At 41.7% G+C, this 16,373-nt stretch overlaps 1 protein-coding gene across 3 annotated transcripts in view; it reads left to right on the top strand.

Moving 5' to 3' along the window:
• Positions 1-16,373, top strand: part of LOC146717227 (uncharacterized) — a 47,742-nt gene that overhangs the window by 23,660 nt on the left and 7,709 nt on the right. For all 3 annotated transcript variants that reach the window (XM_085473197.1, XM_085473215.1, XM_085473205.1), the window contains exons 2-9: positions 2,758-2,840; positions 6,236-6,410; positions 8,449-8,575; positions 11,247-11,381; positions 11,481-11,540; positions 14,714-14,863; positions 15,373-15,460; positions 16,027-16,300. In XM_085473197.1, the coding sequence (XP_085329323.1) occupies positions 2,758-2,840; positions 6,236-6,410; positions 8,449-8,575; positions 11,247-11,381; positions 11,481-11,540; positions 14,714-14,863; positions 15,373-15,460; positions 16,027-16,300 (1,092 nt within the window). The remainder of the gene's footprint in view (positions 1-2,757; positions 2,841-6,235; positions 6,411-8,448; positions 8,576-11,246; positions 11,382-11,480; positions 11,541-14,713; positions 14,864-15,372; positions 15,461-16,026; positions 16,301-16,373) is intronic.

The following is a 16,373-nucleotide window of genomic DNA, read 5'->3' on the forward strand; positions in this document are numbered from 1 at the left end:
TTATGACATAACTAGGTATCCTCCATCAGAAGGTGTGTACACTGTGGTGATTAAATGATGCTCAGTTGGAACTAAGGAGCCCACAGTGTGCCACAAAATATCCTCTTCACTGTTACGTCAGCAGCAGCCTGAACTGTTGGTACAAAGCAGGATGGATCCATGCTTTCATATTGTTTATGCAAAGTTTGGACCCTACCATCCTTATTTCACAACAGAAATGAAAAACCATCAGACCAGTCAGCATTTGTCTTGTCTTGTATGCTCAGGTTTTGGTGAGCATGTGCAAACTGTAGCCTTAATTTCCTGTTCTTAGCATGTTGTAGCCTTTCAGCTTAAAGGTTCAGGCCGCTGTGCATTCAGAGATGCTGTTCTGTATCCTTTGGCTGTAACCATGGTAATTGTTAAGTCCCTTGAAGCAACTTTGTTGCTGGTTTGAACTTCAGCAGGTTGTCATGTCTATATAATCTAATTGCACTGAGTTGCTGGGATGTGATTGGCTGATTTAGATAGCTGTGTTAATGAGCAGTTTTATGGGTGTGCCTCATAATTAAAATGAATAAACATTCAGTCTTTTAAATTTCCTGTTATTTATTTTTATTTTTTATTTCATGGGTGCTTTTCATTGACACTGTGAGTCATCACACCGGGGATCAGGCATCAGTAACCATAATCCCTAAGTAAACTCTACGCTTTTGACGAAGCATAAAAGGACCATTTGAAAAGTACAAAAAGGCTCTGAGAGTTTGTTGTTCGCTGATTGACGAGACTTAAAAAGGTGGTAAAGCCACGATCGGGACTGCAGTTTGAGTGTGGATCACCAGGGGGAAAACATCATGCTGACCTTTATTTTATTTGTGCAAAATTAAACTTGAATCTTTTTTTATTGTTAGTGATTGGTTTTAGAAATATTTGTGTGAGCCGTGGACTTCTGGGAATCTGAGTTGGAAAGAGCTTGAGGAATACGGACTTGGGAAAACTAATTTCAAAAGCCAGAAATCACACGTTTAGATAACATTAGTTTGGGGTAAAGGTTAAAGTTGATCCGTGATAAAATCCAACTATGTGACTTGTTTTTGATTTTGCTAAACTAAAAATTTGGAGGTTCTGGATGCACAAGAAATCAAGTTTAAGGTTTTATATGCATAATAAATAAAACTATTGTGATTAACAAAAAGGGGTTTTGAATAGTGCCTGTTTCCCACCAATTTTGGGTTCAACCAAAACAACATATCACAGTTTCCATAGAAACCTTTAAACCAAAGGAGATTCGTTCATTTATTGTTATTTTACTTTGGTTAGACAACCTGCACTTGTTCACAATGAATACATCCATGTTAATGTAATTTATTCTGTATTGAGTCAGATCACGGGGTTAGCTGTGTAACAGCCAGGGGACCTCCAGAATCTTTGGGATTCATCTCTGGAAACTGCAAACATCCTTATGAAATTTCATGCTGATACATCATCGAGTTTCTGTTTTCAGCCCAGTGAAGCATTGACAAACTAACCTCCACAGATTCCGCAGACCTGAAATAAATGGTGGCACAGCTACAATTAGACATGTTTGCTGAAAACCATATCAGCAATGAGTCAACTTCCTGCCAAATGGCTCAGGAAATCCTCAACACACAGCACAGTGCACGGCTAATTAGATTTGACACTAGAGTAAAACATTTATACAGGATCATCTAACTGGTTCACCATGCTGGAACTGCATTCACGTGGCCTCAGACGTCCTGTGGGCTCGAGAGAGCTCTGTGCAGTGCAAAGAGTGATTTAAAATAATAATAATGTTAAAATGATGACTTGCAAATGAACCTACTGTACTGTAGAGTGAAGGCTGACTCGCAGCCCGAATGTGAAGCCCTCAGTCCTGCTGCACACAGAGCCTTAACGAGGCACCCGCTCATAATGTGATTTCATATCTGTTTAAGGTGTTCGGCGGTTGCTGGGCACCTGCTGTTGACGTGATGAACACTTGAGTTAACGGCGCAGGAGTACACTGGAAACGTAGCAGGCGTGCCTCCGCTAGGACTGTTTGGATTGTGGAGACACCTCAGATGGAGATTAAAGTTTAAATAGCAAAGAGAAGCACTTTTCACACGTTTCCACCTGTTTAATGAATGAACAACTACATCACCGTTAATGCATCCAGGAGTTGCATAATGAGCTTTGGGGGGATTTTATAAGGTGGTGACTTGTTATGGATGTAATCCGCCCCAACAGTCGCCTGTCCATGCGGTCCGACCACGCCAAGCCACTTTTACCAGCAGTCTTGACACTTCTAAGTAGGACTTTAATCACTTTTTAATCTGATCACATTGCAACTAGGTAGCTGCCATATCAGCCAAATAAGAAGGCAGAAGCAGGTTTAGATAAATGCAGACATTTATTTTTTTTCTATTTTTTTTCTACTGATTTATAGCAGCCAGCCTGATTCTGGTCTTGTTCATGAAACTTATGAAAGACTTTGTAATAGCTCAGTAGGTAAAGTGGTCGCCCCATGATCGGAAGGTCGGCGGTTCGAATCCACTTAACGGCTACCCTGAGGTACCCCTGAGCAAGGTACCGTCCCTACACACTGCTCCCCGGGCGCCTGCTTAGTGGGCTGCCCACTGCTTCACTGAGTGAATGGGTCAAATGCAGAGAAAAACAAGTAATTTCCCCATGGGGATCAATAAAGTATCTATTATTATTATTATTATTATTATTATTATTATTATTAATCATCAAACTCATCATCTGTCTCCCTCCCAGCAGTGACAGTGCTGCCATGGCATCAGGAACTCCAGACGTGACAACCAATCAGGAGCCTGCTGAAGTCCAGGAAGAGTGCTCAGGTAACAGTTTGATTAAATGTTTTCTGTAAATGTTTGATTGGGAATCCAGGCATATTTAGTATTAATGTATGCTGAGTGGCTGTCTTCGCTGTAATCACATGAAAAGGTCGTGTCTGTAATTTGCATCATTTCGACCTTTTTTCTTTTCCGCTTCAACTTGGAGTTTGCAAGGTCATCGACATACAGGGAGAATGTGAAAATGACCTTTCAACTGTTTCTATTCGGCAGATGGTTCATACTTTCTGTGGATTGCACAGCTAATGAGTTACTGTCCATCCTGTAATCATTCAGGCTGTAGCTAACGAGGCTTCCTTGCTTTAATTTCACAGTACAGAGCAGTGAAAACCAGATAATCCAGGCACTTTGGCAGTTTTCTAGATGAAAGTCTTCTGCATGAAAAGATTGTGTTAATACAAACGTTGTACTTTTTTCTTTCTTTTTCTTTTTTTTTGTTTAATTTTATTTTGAAAGTTTGCAACAACTGAAACAAAATACATGTTTTTTCCAAATCAGTAGAATCTTATCAGTGCATGTTTTGTAAATCTCTGAGGTCTCATTTAGTGGGAACACATGCAGAAACTCCTGGTGCTTTCAGCTCTGATGACAATAATAAATGTTGTTTCAGAGATGGTTGGATGCTGGTACTTGCCAGCGATATCAGCAATGAGATTTTCTACTCATTCCCAGCAAAGATCCAATCAGCTCGAACGATCGCACACAAATATCTCCTTGCAGGTTGTGGCAGGAAATGGAGGAAAACACAAGGCTGTCGCACACAGACGTGCACACAGATTAACAACAAACAGAGTGGGAACCAGGATGTAGATGTGTGTCGACATGGAAAGGTTAAGTTGTGAGCTTCTTGTGAACACAGTGACTTAAGCAGATGTGATGAAACTGGTCTTTCGTGCCCAGGCTTGAGGTCCAAGATAATGTGAGTGAATAACAGGCAGAAGTTTGTTTTCAGGAAGCTCTCGGTTCAGTTTTGAATCTTGGGCTAATGCTGGTGCAATAATCCTGCTGAATTTTCAAGTTTGCTCACTTGCTTTTCACAAGAAATGAACAGTCTCTAATTTTTCTGGTAGTTTTGTTTTTATGGAGATCCCAGCCCTGATATTGTCTCCCTTTCAAAGGTCACCATCCTCTCACAGTTCAGCTGAGTTGTCCCTAATTTTGAGCTCAGGACTGTGTATAGGTCCTGATAGTCATAACAGAATGCATATGGAGAAACTATAATATCTCAGCTCTACGCTGACCTTCCACTGAATCAGCTGCCTTTTTCTAGGCAGACCTTTTGGCTTTAATAGAGTATTGTGCCTAAAATAGCACAATAAATGGTACTGTTGGGTGGTGCTTCCCCCTGATAGTTCATCTTGGCCATGCAGAAAGGCCTCTGAAGCTTCATCAAAAAGCAGGTTGGAACCTCCTCAAGTAAAGACAGCACTTTGTGGACTGCAGTTATCCAACAATAACTTGTTCTGTGTGCGGTTTAATGGCATCTCATTAAGACGCTAAAATTGGTTTTCATTATATTTTGACAGACTTTTATTTTAGTGACGTCTTTGGGTTTCTGTGTTACACAAAAAATCCCAAAAGAAAATGCACCACATGTGCTTAACATGATCTTGAGTGAGTGACCCAGAGATTTAAAGCATCTTGGCCTCAGCACCAGGTTTGGATTCCAAACATTTTTCAGTTGGGACTTAGCTCCAACCAGAAAGTATATTTTTAGAAAAGAAGGAATGCTCAAGGATTCCCCACAGGGAGGAGGACGAAAATGACACAGCTCGTGGAACAAAAATGCATCTTATTTTGAAATCTCTACTGAAGAATGTCTGTGGATGGCTCAGGGGTAGGAGTCCTCAAAATAGTTTGACTACAGTTGTTCTGTTTGCTCCCGACTTCTTCTTTCTCATTGTTGTTTCTCTTTCTTGCAACTCAGCTTCTGTTTCCTTTCTCTGGGGATGTTTTAAGTGCCTCCTGTGGTGCGTGTAACAAATAGTCCGCCCGATTTATAGGTTGGCCGATATTATCAGGTGATATTAGCTATTTGCCACTCCTATGGGCATCAGGATTTTAAAGGCCACAAAATGAAAATTTAAAAAGTAGAGTAGAAACATTAAAAAACACTGTTCAAACATTTTATAGGTCTTACTTAGTTTGCCAGCCAGAGGACTCTTCTCTGATTGGGATGCTACAAACACAGCAGCCAGCTGATTGAGCAGAGTCGGGCTGAACGTGGACGAGTAAAGAAACTACATAAACTAAATGTTAGAAATCTGTTTATGTTTAGTGTGTCTGAAAGAAATATATTGGAAAATCTAAATCTCCAAATATTGTCACTGCTGCTAAAATCCCGTTTCTGTCTAGCTGTGAAAACAATGAAACATGTTGCACTTTGTGATGACTTTTGTCTGATTACAAGTGTTTCTATTTGATGGCTACTTCAGTTTACTCAAAATATACAACAATAATGCTTTTTGCTTTTTTTTTTCTCCCCACCTTACAAAACCTACATTACCCACAATGCTCTTCAACCACTGACAGTTTGGAAAGCCTAGCTACATTCAGATTTTGTTTTTTGTTTTTTCCCCATCATCCTCAGCTGTATACAGGTCTACACCTCTACCATTGCAATCAATGCATTGCACACTGGTTTATGAACTGCTGTCTTACACCATGTTATCATTCTGGCTTCTTTTTGAAACAAGAAGCGCTGACCCCTGCTGGCCGTTAGAAACAATGTGCACTTCTATAATGGCTTTGTTTTTCTAAACCACAGGCTGTGTTCATCTTTTATGTACAGTCTATGGTTTGACCCAGTAAATATTAGCTAAGCTAATGAACATAGTAAACATTGTAAGTGCTATACATGTTACCATTGTTACTATGTAGATGAATAATAAAAAAAAAAAAAAAAAGACCAACTCTGCACTACTCTTTATACTGATCATGTGGTTTGAAGACAAATGCGTAGTGTATAAGTGCTGAGCCAGCCCACATCCCTGTTGCATGTGAGATGGAGCGAGGACCATTTCAGGTTCTTGATGACAGCTGTTTAAGAAGTTATAAAAGAGCTGTTGAGTTTTTCCACTGTGGTGCTAATAGACACGGACCCACTGTGGGGGTAGGTTTACAAGCTTGAGTTTGTGTCTGTTTATGCATATGTGTATTTTCAGTTTTCATGTTGGCCTCTGCAAACACACGCACACATCGTTTGCTCTGTGTGGTTCCCTCTGGGCTGCCTACCTGTGTCTTTACATCCACCACAGGACTAATTGCTCTATAACTCGAGTTCACACTGGGGCAGTGTGTAAAGATGCCGTGTGTGTAATGTTCTCATCAGCATGTAACTGTGCACCACCATGCAATGATTCATGATTCTGTCTTCTCAGGAAAGAAGAAGTCCAAGTTCCAAACGTTTAAAAGGTTCTTTGCCAGGAAGAAGAGAAAGGATCCATCAGCTGCAGGAGCGGACGCGAGCCTTAAAGCCAGCCAGTCGAGTGACAATGTCAGCAAAGCATCAGAGAGCAACACACTCACTCGAGCAGAGAAGGATAAAGGCTCTGGGTAAGATCGCACACGTGTGCTGAATGAAATGCTTTTATTTACAATCTGACGAAAGTACACAGAGCTCAACTAAGACCTGTCACGCCTCTACTTATTTATTATATGCTCATTTTGTCATATCTTCGTATTAAAGCTACAGTCGGTTGTAAATACTCGTAAATATACATTGAGTAGTGTGCATCATATATCTTCCAACAAATCGCTAAACTTGGATTAATCTGTTCCGGATTCATGAACTTGATAAATTGTGCATAAATGTTCGGTGTTTTTTCAGGTTTGGATGGACGCATTTGTAAAATCGTTTTACGTGTCCTCAGACTGCTTCATATTTGTGTGTGGGTGTGAGTCTTTACACACAAATCATTGTACACATTTCTAAATCTTACTTTATGCTTGTGGATCATATCATAATCATTTGCAACCCTTTTGAGGCAAATTTCTCTCCATGAACTGGGAGAACTGGAAGGAGTAGGAAAATAAAATTCAGTTTTATTTATACAGCGCCAAATCACAGCAGTCGGCTCAAGGCGCTTTGTATTGTAAGGTAGACCCTTCAATAATACATGCAGAAACAGAAAAACCCAACAATCATATGACCCCCTATGAGCAAGCACTGTGGCGACAGTGGGAAGGAAAAACTCCCTTTTAACAGGAAGAAACTTCCAACAGAACCAGGCTCAGGAAGGTGCGGGGCCATCTGCTGTGATTGGTTGGGGTGAGAGAAGGAAAACAGGATAAAGACAAAATTCAGTTGATTGCGATTTTTAGTCTAATGACATCTAATGGTGAGATTTTACACACTTTACCTTTAAGCATGGACCAACATTTCAATTAATTAGGTCAACCTGAGTCTCAGTCTTGGGGAAGACAACTTCACCTGTTGCCTACTGGTGGTGGTCAGAGGGCCCAGTGGCGCCTGTGTCCGGCAGCCTTGCCTCTGTCAGTGCACCCCAGGGTGGCTGTGGCTACAATGTAGCTGCCATCACCAGTGTGTGTGTGTGTGTGAATGGGTGGATGACTGGTTGTGTAAAGCGCTTTGGGGTCCTTAGGGACTAGTAAAGCGCTATACAAATACAGGCCATTTACCATTTAGGTAAACCCTGTGAGCCGAAAGGCTTCAGAATGCTCCGAACACTCAGTTTTAGACAGTTTTTTCTACTCCTGGCTGTGTTTGATGTCAGAGAGAAGAGATATCTAAAAACTGGTCATCTGTAGCACACATCTCGGGCTGTGACTAGCCCACCGACCTGTTGATCAAAGCTTCTGTTTGTGAGGGACAGGACAATATGACAAAAATCAATTTGAAGGAAATGGAATGGAACTAAAACTACATAAACGGTGTGTTTTTAAGCAGAACCATTTTCCTCCCATTTCCCTTTCAGATGTAAAGCATCTAAAATGCTAGCTCTTATTATGGGGTTTAATTGAGCCCAGCAAAATATGAATCCAGAATATTATATCATTACTTTACTGCCATGTTTAAGGGATTCATCAAGAAACCGCACCGTTCTGTAGCCAAATGATATATTTCTGCTCACGTTGTTGGAGCTCATCCATCCATTCAGGTCAATAACGTCATGAGCACATTTAAAAAAGGAAGGTTGTGTTTTAACATCCATCTCCTGTTCTGTCAAACTCACCTCAGCGAAGGCTCGGCGCTTCCTGTTTTGTAACAATTAGAAGAATGTGTGTTTTCCTGTGGAAAAGTCCTGAATTTCTTTGTTTTCCTAAGCGGTGCCACTTCCTGCTTTGTCTCAGTCTGTCACAGGAAATATCTAGTTACATTTTACTGATTTCTCTCATCATCCTAATTACTGGGAGACAACAAACCATCACTTAAAAAACTAAAAGTGTCTTTTCAGTTGATATATATTTTTATACGACACATTCCAAACACTCTGCATGGGTAGTTTATGGTATGTTGTTGTATGTCGTGATCCGCCATCTGGTTCTTTTTTTCTTCTATCTGTCTTGTTATAGAAGCTGTGAAACATCACTCTGTGCTGTGTTTATTTCTTTGTCTTCCTGTTTCCCAAAGGTCGAAGATCAGTCTGGGAGGCAAGGCTTTGTCACATGACTCCGTGTTTGTTTCTGACTCATCGGAGGCGAACGAGGCTCTGGGGGCATCGCAGGACAGCATTCATGGGAAGGTGAAATCACTCCAGGTATGCACACACAAACGCAGTTACCGGATCAAAGATAAACATGTTAAAGTTAAAGTCCTCTCAGGTCTAGTACACCAGAGACCCCCGACCCCTTGACCTTTGACTACAGGGGTTATTAAGGAATAATAAACAATAAAGATTCACAGTCTGACACATTTAAGTGTGTTTGGGAGTGAGCACTTCTATGCCCCAGGGCACTGAACAAAGTGCTGCCAGCAGATCTGCTATATATTAAGCCTGTGGGATTACGAGTAATAAGTGGCATTAAATAAGCTTTGACTTTTTACACACAAGTTTTGATCCATGTGTAATGTGATAAACGCAGCGGTTTGGACAGGCGGAACTGATGTTTCACAAATAGAGATTAAAGTTCTGTCAAAGCAAAATGAAAGGACCGCGTGATGAGAAGAACTGCAGACAGATAGAAAGAGTATCTGTCACAATAGTGGGCTAAAAGGGGAAGACATGAGACCCAGATGGACGCGCTGACCTCCAATGAAACGGCTCCGCTGAGCTACAGAGGAGTGAGACTCAAACAACTCCTTTAAGCGATTTTTGCTAAAAAGAAACACTTTCTCCTGTAAGCTAAAATAAAACAGAGGAAGTGTTTGATTTGGGCTCCTTTGTAGATCAGAAAGTGTGTAACGGACACGGGCAGAGTGCCTGATAATCAAATCCAAGAGTTTTCAGGCAAAACAGCCACAGATAGTTTGGCGAGATGCAAGTTGCTAATAGATTGATTTCCATAAAGTGAATTTACTGTGGAAAAACAATCTAATGGAGATTTCCTGACCTTAATCCTCGCTGTGAGCTGTGCTGCCTGTTTGATAAGCAGAATGAGGCCATTCCAGAGCCAAAAATAAACACATTATGTAAGGATCGATACACTACAAGGCCATTAACATGATGCACAGGAGAGTGACTGTCATGTAGTAACTCACTAAACAAGGGTGTTGCCACTGTGACCGGTCCAGAAAGCTTCAGATAGAAAAAATTCCATTTGATGGCGTTTTTGGGCCTGCGTTTGTTGTCCAGTAATATAGCTCTTTAAGCGTAGGAATTCAGACAATACAGAAGCTACAAAGATGCAATTGCATCCTGTCCTACCAGAAAAATCACACAAAAACAGGACACCGGCCAACTGAGATGATATAAAAGACAGGTGTAGCTGCTGTGAGGTCAGCCACTGCTTTATGAAGTTGTGTTATGTTTCAACGTTGCCTTCTTTGGTGTTTTGAAGCTGGATGTTGCAGTCGAGGGGTAAATCTGACCAGGAAGCTCACAGGCTAGTAACATGTCTATCAGAAGTCATTAACATTGGATCATCTTCCTTTCTGTCAGTGAGTTTAACATTTTGCTCACTCTTACCCAAAACTAGTAACCTGGTCCATAAACCTATCAGGAAATCGTTTACTGTGGTCACAGCTGACAGCCGATTTCTCATTGGTGTATACAGGAGCAACCACAGCTATCACCCCCTGGTGGCCGTTAAAGAGAATGCAACTTTGCGGCTACAGTGTCTCCATCTTTTACACTGTCTGTGGCCCGACAAGTGGACAATTTTCACTCCACTACAAAGACTTTTGTCTTCTGTGGGACCGTGGCTAAAGGGCAAGCACTAACAACTGTAACACACTAACCACTGGTTCAACATATTTTTGATGCTGCCCCCTGGTGACAGTACACAGCTACTACATACAGGTGGAGCTCTGCCGTGCTCTGCGTTGGACCTATAGACTACCAGTGCACTATTACAGCGGAGCGGAGGATGAATTTGAGGATGTCCACCCTGTCACACCGCAGCTAGCATCATGAGCAGAGTGATATGATTGGCAGGTGCAGTTTAATAGAAGGGTAAATGCTCACGAGAATCTTTGTGCAAGTGTCAGTTAGCTCCATTATATTCAACAGAGAGCAGACATGTGTACAGCTGATATGGGCAAACCAGTGCTAAAAGGGAGAAATGCATGAATGTGGTTTTTGAGGTGAACCCTCCCTTTAAGCACATTTTCACGCACATTTAAATTAAAAAACTACATTTCAGATTAATTTTAGCTTCCACCCACAAACAGCTTCCAGTATATAAGCTGATTATGTTAAAATAGAAACATTTAGAACAACAGATTCTTTGTGACTTTGTCAAGAAACTTGTATTGTGTGTCCGTGTGTGTCTGTGTGTGTTGGTGCGTGCCAGTGTCCAGCCCTGCTACAGAAAAGCTGTATTGTCCTGTGCTGTGAAACTGAGTAAATGAGTCCTTGACTGACTGTTACAGGGAAGCACGCAGATAAAGACTGTTTGAGTTTCTGCGATACCAGCTACACACACAGATACACAATCACTTTCAAAGGGCTTTCGCTTCTCTGTCAAGTGCCCAGCTATGAGTCCTCACTGGTCATTCCCTGTTAGTCATATTCCACCACAGTAAAGATCTTTTCCCCCTGCAAACAGCTGTAATGCTCAATAGACATGTACTCAAACACGCCATTGTTAGCCTTTCATACAGAGCTGTAGTTTATTAAACAGGCTCTCAGATATGGTGTTTCCCCAACTGTAAGTAATGATAAACACCTTCACTTCCTTATAAAACAAACAGGTGAGCACATGCCTGAAACGTGCACACACTAACCCTGCTGTCATAAATGTGCTTTTTTTTTTTTTCCTCCTCTGCAGCTTCAGCTGAAGCAGGCCATCAAACTGGGCTCTCCACCGTCTCTGATGTGTGTGAAGAGGGCAGAAGATCCTGCGACCATGTCTGAGGATGACGGCCTACCCTGCAGCCCACCAGAATACACAACAGTTCACACGGTCTTGATAAAGACATGCTTTCAATGATGCCTTCCTTCTGTTAGTGCCCCTGAGTTTGGCTCCTAACATTCTTCTCCTTGTTCTTGGTGCGTCTCCCAGAATCAGGCTCAGGCGAACAGTTCCATCAGTCTGGAGGGAATAGACAGCGATGAGGACTGGGTAAGCGTCAGCGCAACGAAAACTAAGATACTGCATTGTTTATTTCATGCTTTGTTCCATTCACAACCGACACATTTACCGACGAGTGAACTTCCACGCTGCGATGCTTTACGATCTGCACCGTGTCCTGCGTGTGGCATTGCAACCAAAACAGCGATTCAAGTAAGATCGATGTGATTTGTTAAAGCCAGGAGGAATCTTTGTGGATGTGTTGGAGCTGTGTGCGATTGCTCCTCATGTGACTGTGGCGGAGAACAAATCTCATGATCCCGTCTAATCACTAAACCGCTGCTCTTGGTTCTAAATAAAAGCCCCTTCATGCAAAGTGACATCTTTCCCTATGTTCCCGCTCTTTGGCGCTCTTTTTCCCCCTCTGTTGCTTTTAGTCTTTTTGTTTCAGCTTTCTCTTTTTTGTATCCTTAAATTGTCGTCCTCCTGACCCTGCGTATAAATCTGCGGTTTAACCAGTGTTACCCAGAATGCCTCATATTCTCCCTAACAATAATTTCAAATGAGTCCTTTTTATGGATCTAGAGAATCACAGTGCCAGTTCACGATAAGGCAAATGTCCCGAGAACATCAATTAGTCTCACTGACTATAATATGGCCTAGAAGCACAGTCAGCAAACTATGACAAAGGAGCCTTTAATGATAGTGTACTTTTAGCAGTTTCAGGCGGGTTTTGGTCATTCTCCCACTGGAAAGAGCCACAAATGGCTGGCTACAATGACAGGCACACAAAACCCTGAAAATATCCCCTTTAAAGTCAATTCCACACACAGGAATGTGGTCAAGGATAGACTGCACTTACAGTGGCACTTTGTGCAGTTTATCCATCCACTGAGAATTCACTAAGACATCAATTGTTTACTTGATTCTGGGTTTTGTTGTTGTTGTTGTTTTCTTTTTTCTTTTTTTCCCCCCAGGCTTTATTTAGAAAATGAATTTGATTTATTTGCAACAATCCAGGCTTTGACTCACACCATCGCTGTCAGCATATGTCACTGTGGAGACTTAGGTCTAGGTCAGCCAGTGTTAAATGCATTTACAGTAAATATAAAGAGTGCAGACTTTGTCATCTTTTCACACATACTTGTCTGTAGTTTGTGGATATAAGTTGGTCATTAGAGGAGTTCAGACTGCCTGTTTCTATTAGCAGTGGATGATCAAACTGTGTGTAAGACAAAGAACATCGTTTGAGAATGAGATGATCTGAGAATCATCTCCTGAGTTTATTGTTTCCATTGTGTTGTAAAGTGAAGCCGGCACACAAATGTCTGTAATACTTCCAGATCCCAGCAGGGAGCGACTCTGCTAGTTGCATAAAGAAGCCAGATTGTCCATAGATCAGACATAACATCATAATCACCTGTCTAATATTGTTTTGGTCCCCTGTTTTCTTCCAAAACAGTCCTAACCCATCGAGGAAACACTAGACCCCTGAAACTGTGCTGTGGTATCTGGCACCACGATGAACTTGTCTGGCCAGCACATCCCACAGATGCTTAAGTGGATTTGGAGGCAAAATCAACACCTCAAACTCGTCGTTGTGCTTCTTAAACCATTCCTGAACTATATTTGCTTCGTGACAGGGTCCTTTATCCCGCTGAAAGGGCTCACAGCCATCTATACTGTTTGCATGAAAGGCTGCACATGGTCTGCAGCAGTGCTTAGTTAGGCGGTACGTGTCAAAGCAGGACCCAAAGTTTCCCAGCATCCTCAAAGGTTCCATTAGTGCCATGTATATGAAGCCACCTATTATGTAAGTGAACACTGACAGCGTTAGCAACCAGCTGATTAACAGCATAATCTTTATTGTTATTAGATGAGATCTAGATGAATTAAAAGGAGAATCAATACTGGATAGAACATCAGGTGGCCAATTGGAAACGAATGGATACTAACATATAAGGTTACAGTGTATCACTTATTGCAGGTTTAAGGAATCAGTGTTTTTTAATTGTGAGTCACTGTTTGAGACTCGGTGATGAAACGGTGCTTCAGACATAACATTGGCTCAGCATCCTTTCTCACCATGGAGACTGGAACGTGATTGGCTGTTTACTTCTTTCAGTGTCGTGTTTTTAAATCCTGTACGGACATAAATGGAGAGGCTTATGTTCAACACATATCTGCAGCACAGGAAATAGTTGTCATGTGCCGTCTGTGATAGTGGAAGATGGGCGTGCGTGTGTGTGTGTGTGTGTGTGTGTCTGTTTGGGTGTGGTCATAACCAATCCTCCAGCTTCTCTTCAAACCTTAAATGGAAGTCTGCAGCTTGACCTCTTCTTCCTCTGTATGTTGCTTTCCCCCTTTCCTTCTCTCTGACCTTCTTTTTCTTTTCTCCAGCCACAGTACATGTTATTCCACTGACCGTGTGTGTGTGTGTGTGTGTGTGTGTGTGTGTGTGTGTGTGTGTGTGTTTTGAGTGTTCAGAGTGCATTCCAATGGTTTCTTTGGCAGTCAGCATGTCTGCTTGTAGTTAAAGCATTAAGAGTCTGCCTCTCACACACACACACACACACACACACACACACACACAGGGAAACCTATATTTTGTTAAAGAAGTACTGTGTTATGCGATATTTCATGAATATGTTTTAAGGGTAATTTCAGTTAGATCATAAAACAAACCATGTGTTCATACAACACAACACACTTTTTGGTTTACATGCAGAATGAAAACTATGAAATGGTATTTTACAGTCTAACAGATGCAGACAGACATTAGCATGTAGTGTGTGTTGCAGTGTGTGTGTGTGTGTGTGTGTGTGTGTGTGTGTGTGTGTCTTTAGTGGAAGAAGAGCAGTGTTTTTGTGGGTTTCGTGTTGAAATAAGTGAAAAGGTAAGTTTGTGAGAGGTGAGAGAGGTAGGTTTCTGTGATGACAGACTAGTGTTGGTTCTGCAGATAAGGACTGCTCATGTTTGTACAGCTGGACTCCCCCTCTCCTGCTCAGTCTCTGGCTACTTGTTTGCATCCTTGGGGGATTTTTCAATGTTTGTGCTTTTAAGCTTCTTACAAGTGTGGCTGATGTCTGAGAGTTGACCACCTCTATTTGGAACCGTCCCACTTGTGGGGGTGGACAATTGGATGGATGGTCAAATTCTGTCCCCAGAGATCTCTCCTGGTTGAGTGTTGCTAAATGCTAAATGAGTGTTTCCTGTCTTCCCAGCTGTCCTGCGCAGCCTCCAGCAGAGCAGTGAGCCCCCTGGTGGTTCCAGGAGACTTCAGCCAGCCGGCCAGTCCTTTTGTCTGTCTGGATAACTCTGCAGCCAAGCACAAGCTGGCCCTGAGGCAAAAAGCCAGGAGGAGACCTGCCAGTGTAAGAGGGGGAACAAAAGCTCTAGCATGAATAAACACTAATACTCCCATTACTTTAAATGGATCTTTATAGCTTTTCATGGCGTGGCTCTCATTGCATAGAGTCTCTGTTTTGTGATAAAACTGGACCTAACAAAGTAATTCCCCAACTATAAAAAAGAAACCTAAACAGTGGGACAATCAAAGTGATTAGTCAATAGTTTCCCCACATTATCTAAAAACCTTTTTATATGGAGGTTAAACTTAAAGTGAGTGCAGAAAAGTACAGCAGCCAGAGAACGGGTCAGGTGGTCCTGTCTGCACAGGCGTTCGTCCTTCTCAGTCATTCAAACTTTTCAAAGAAGTTGCGCTGAGAAAAAAAGTGATTTTACTGATACAAATTCATGAGACCTGTTGCTGTATTGGATGTTATCACATGTGTGCTGCTACAGTTTTCTAGGACTGCTTAGCTGACTGTTCATTGGCGATTGATGATGCTGATGTCACCACAAATGTCTCGTTTCTGTGCAGCGAACAGAGGGGAAAGCAGGGCAAGAGTCTGAGATGGAGGCGAAGCTGACGACCTCCACACCGCTGCAAGACCAGCAGGAGGCAGAAGGTGTGTGCGCAAAGCCCCTAGTTTTCATGTATGGAAGCCTGTGAATGCCAATATTAAAACAAAAGTATTTAATCAAATAGAAGGGTTATAGTCCACATGAGTGCAAAAGATACATATATGTATTTGTTTAAGTTATTTTGGTAACACTGTAATTAAATGGAATATTACTGTATTTTATGTGAAATTACAATGCAATTATATTTACATACACTTAAACACAAGAATAAGGGGAGAACAAATCAGGTTTTTAAAGGAAACAAAGATATAATTCTACTGTGAGTAATTTTAACTACTGCATAACCTTACAAGAAACCAGACACACATTTTAGTGTAAATAATTTTAATTGCAACAGTTGAATAATAGAAAATCAGTCATGAATATAACTTTACAAAGTTATTTAATATTCATTATATTTATATTTATTTATTCATAATAATTATTATTTTTTATAGATAATTCACACAAATAATAATGAAGTGGTTCATATTGGCTGCCATCAGCTTCCATATCCTTGTTACTTATAAGTCTGATGATAAGATGACACTTTTTTGTGTGTTTGATTCAGAAGTGGCTGATGTTCTGCTGAAACCAGAAGTTGAGAGGGAGGAAAATGAGGAAGAGGAGAGCGAGGAGACGGATCAACCACAACATTCCATACAATCCCTGTTGGGAGATGAGGAGGAGGGAGAAGATGAGTCCGATGCCGAACAGGATGTTTCTCACGGCCCGGACACTTCCTCTCCTCCTGAGCCAAGTCACTCGGAGGAAGAAGACTCCGACAGCCAGCCCCTGCCCTCCTCCAAGCTCAGCTCAAGCGCCTCCTCTCTGGATAGTCCCAGGTGAATAGAAATGGTTTCCTTTTGGTTTTCCTCTCCCAGGAGTGTAGCTTGGTTTGTTTCATCTTATCTCTTG

This window comes from Copadichromis virginalis, linkage group LG2, assembly GCF_057382275.1.
Source record: "Copadichromis virginalis isolate Kocher_CV1m ecotype Utaka linkage group LG2, C_Virginalis_male_GT1.1, whole genome shotgun sequence".
Classification (NCBI taxonomy): Eukaryota; Metazoa; Chordata; class Actinopteri; order Cichliformes; family Cichlidae; genus Copadichromis; species Copadichromis virginalis.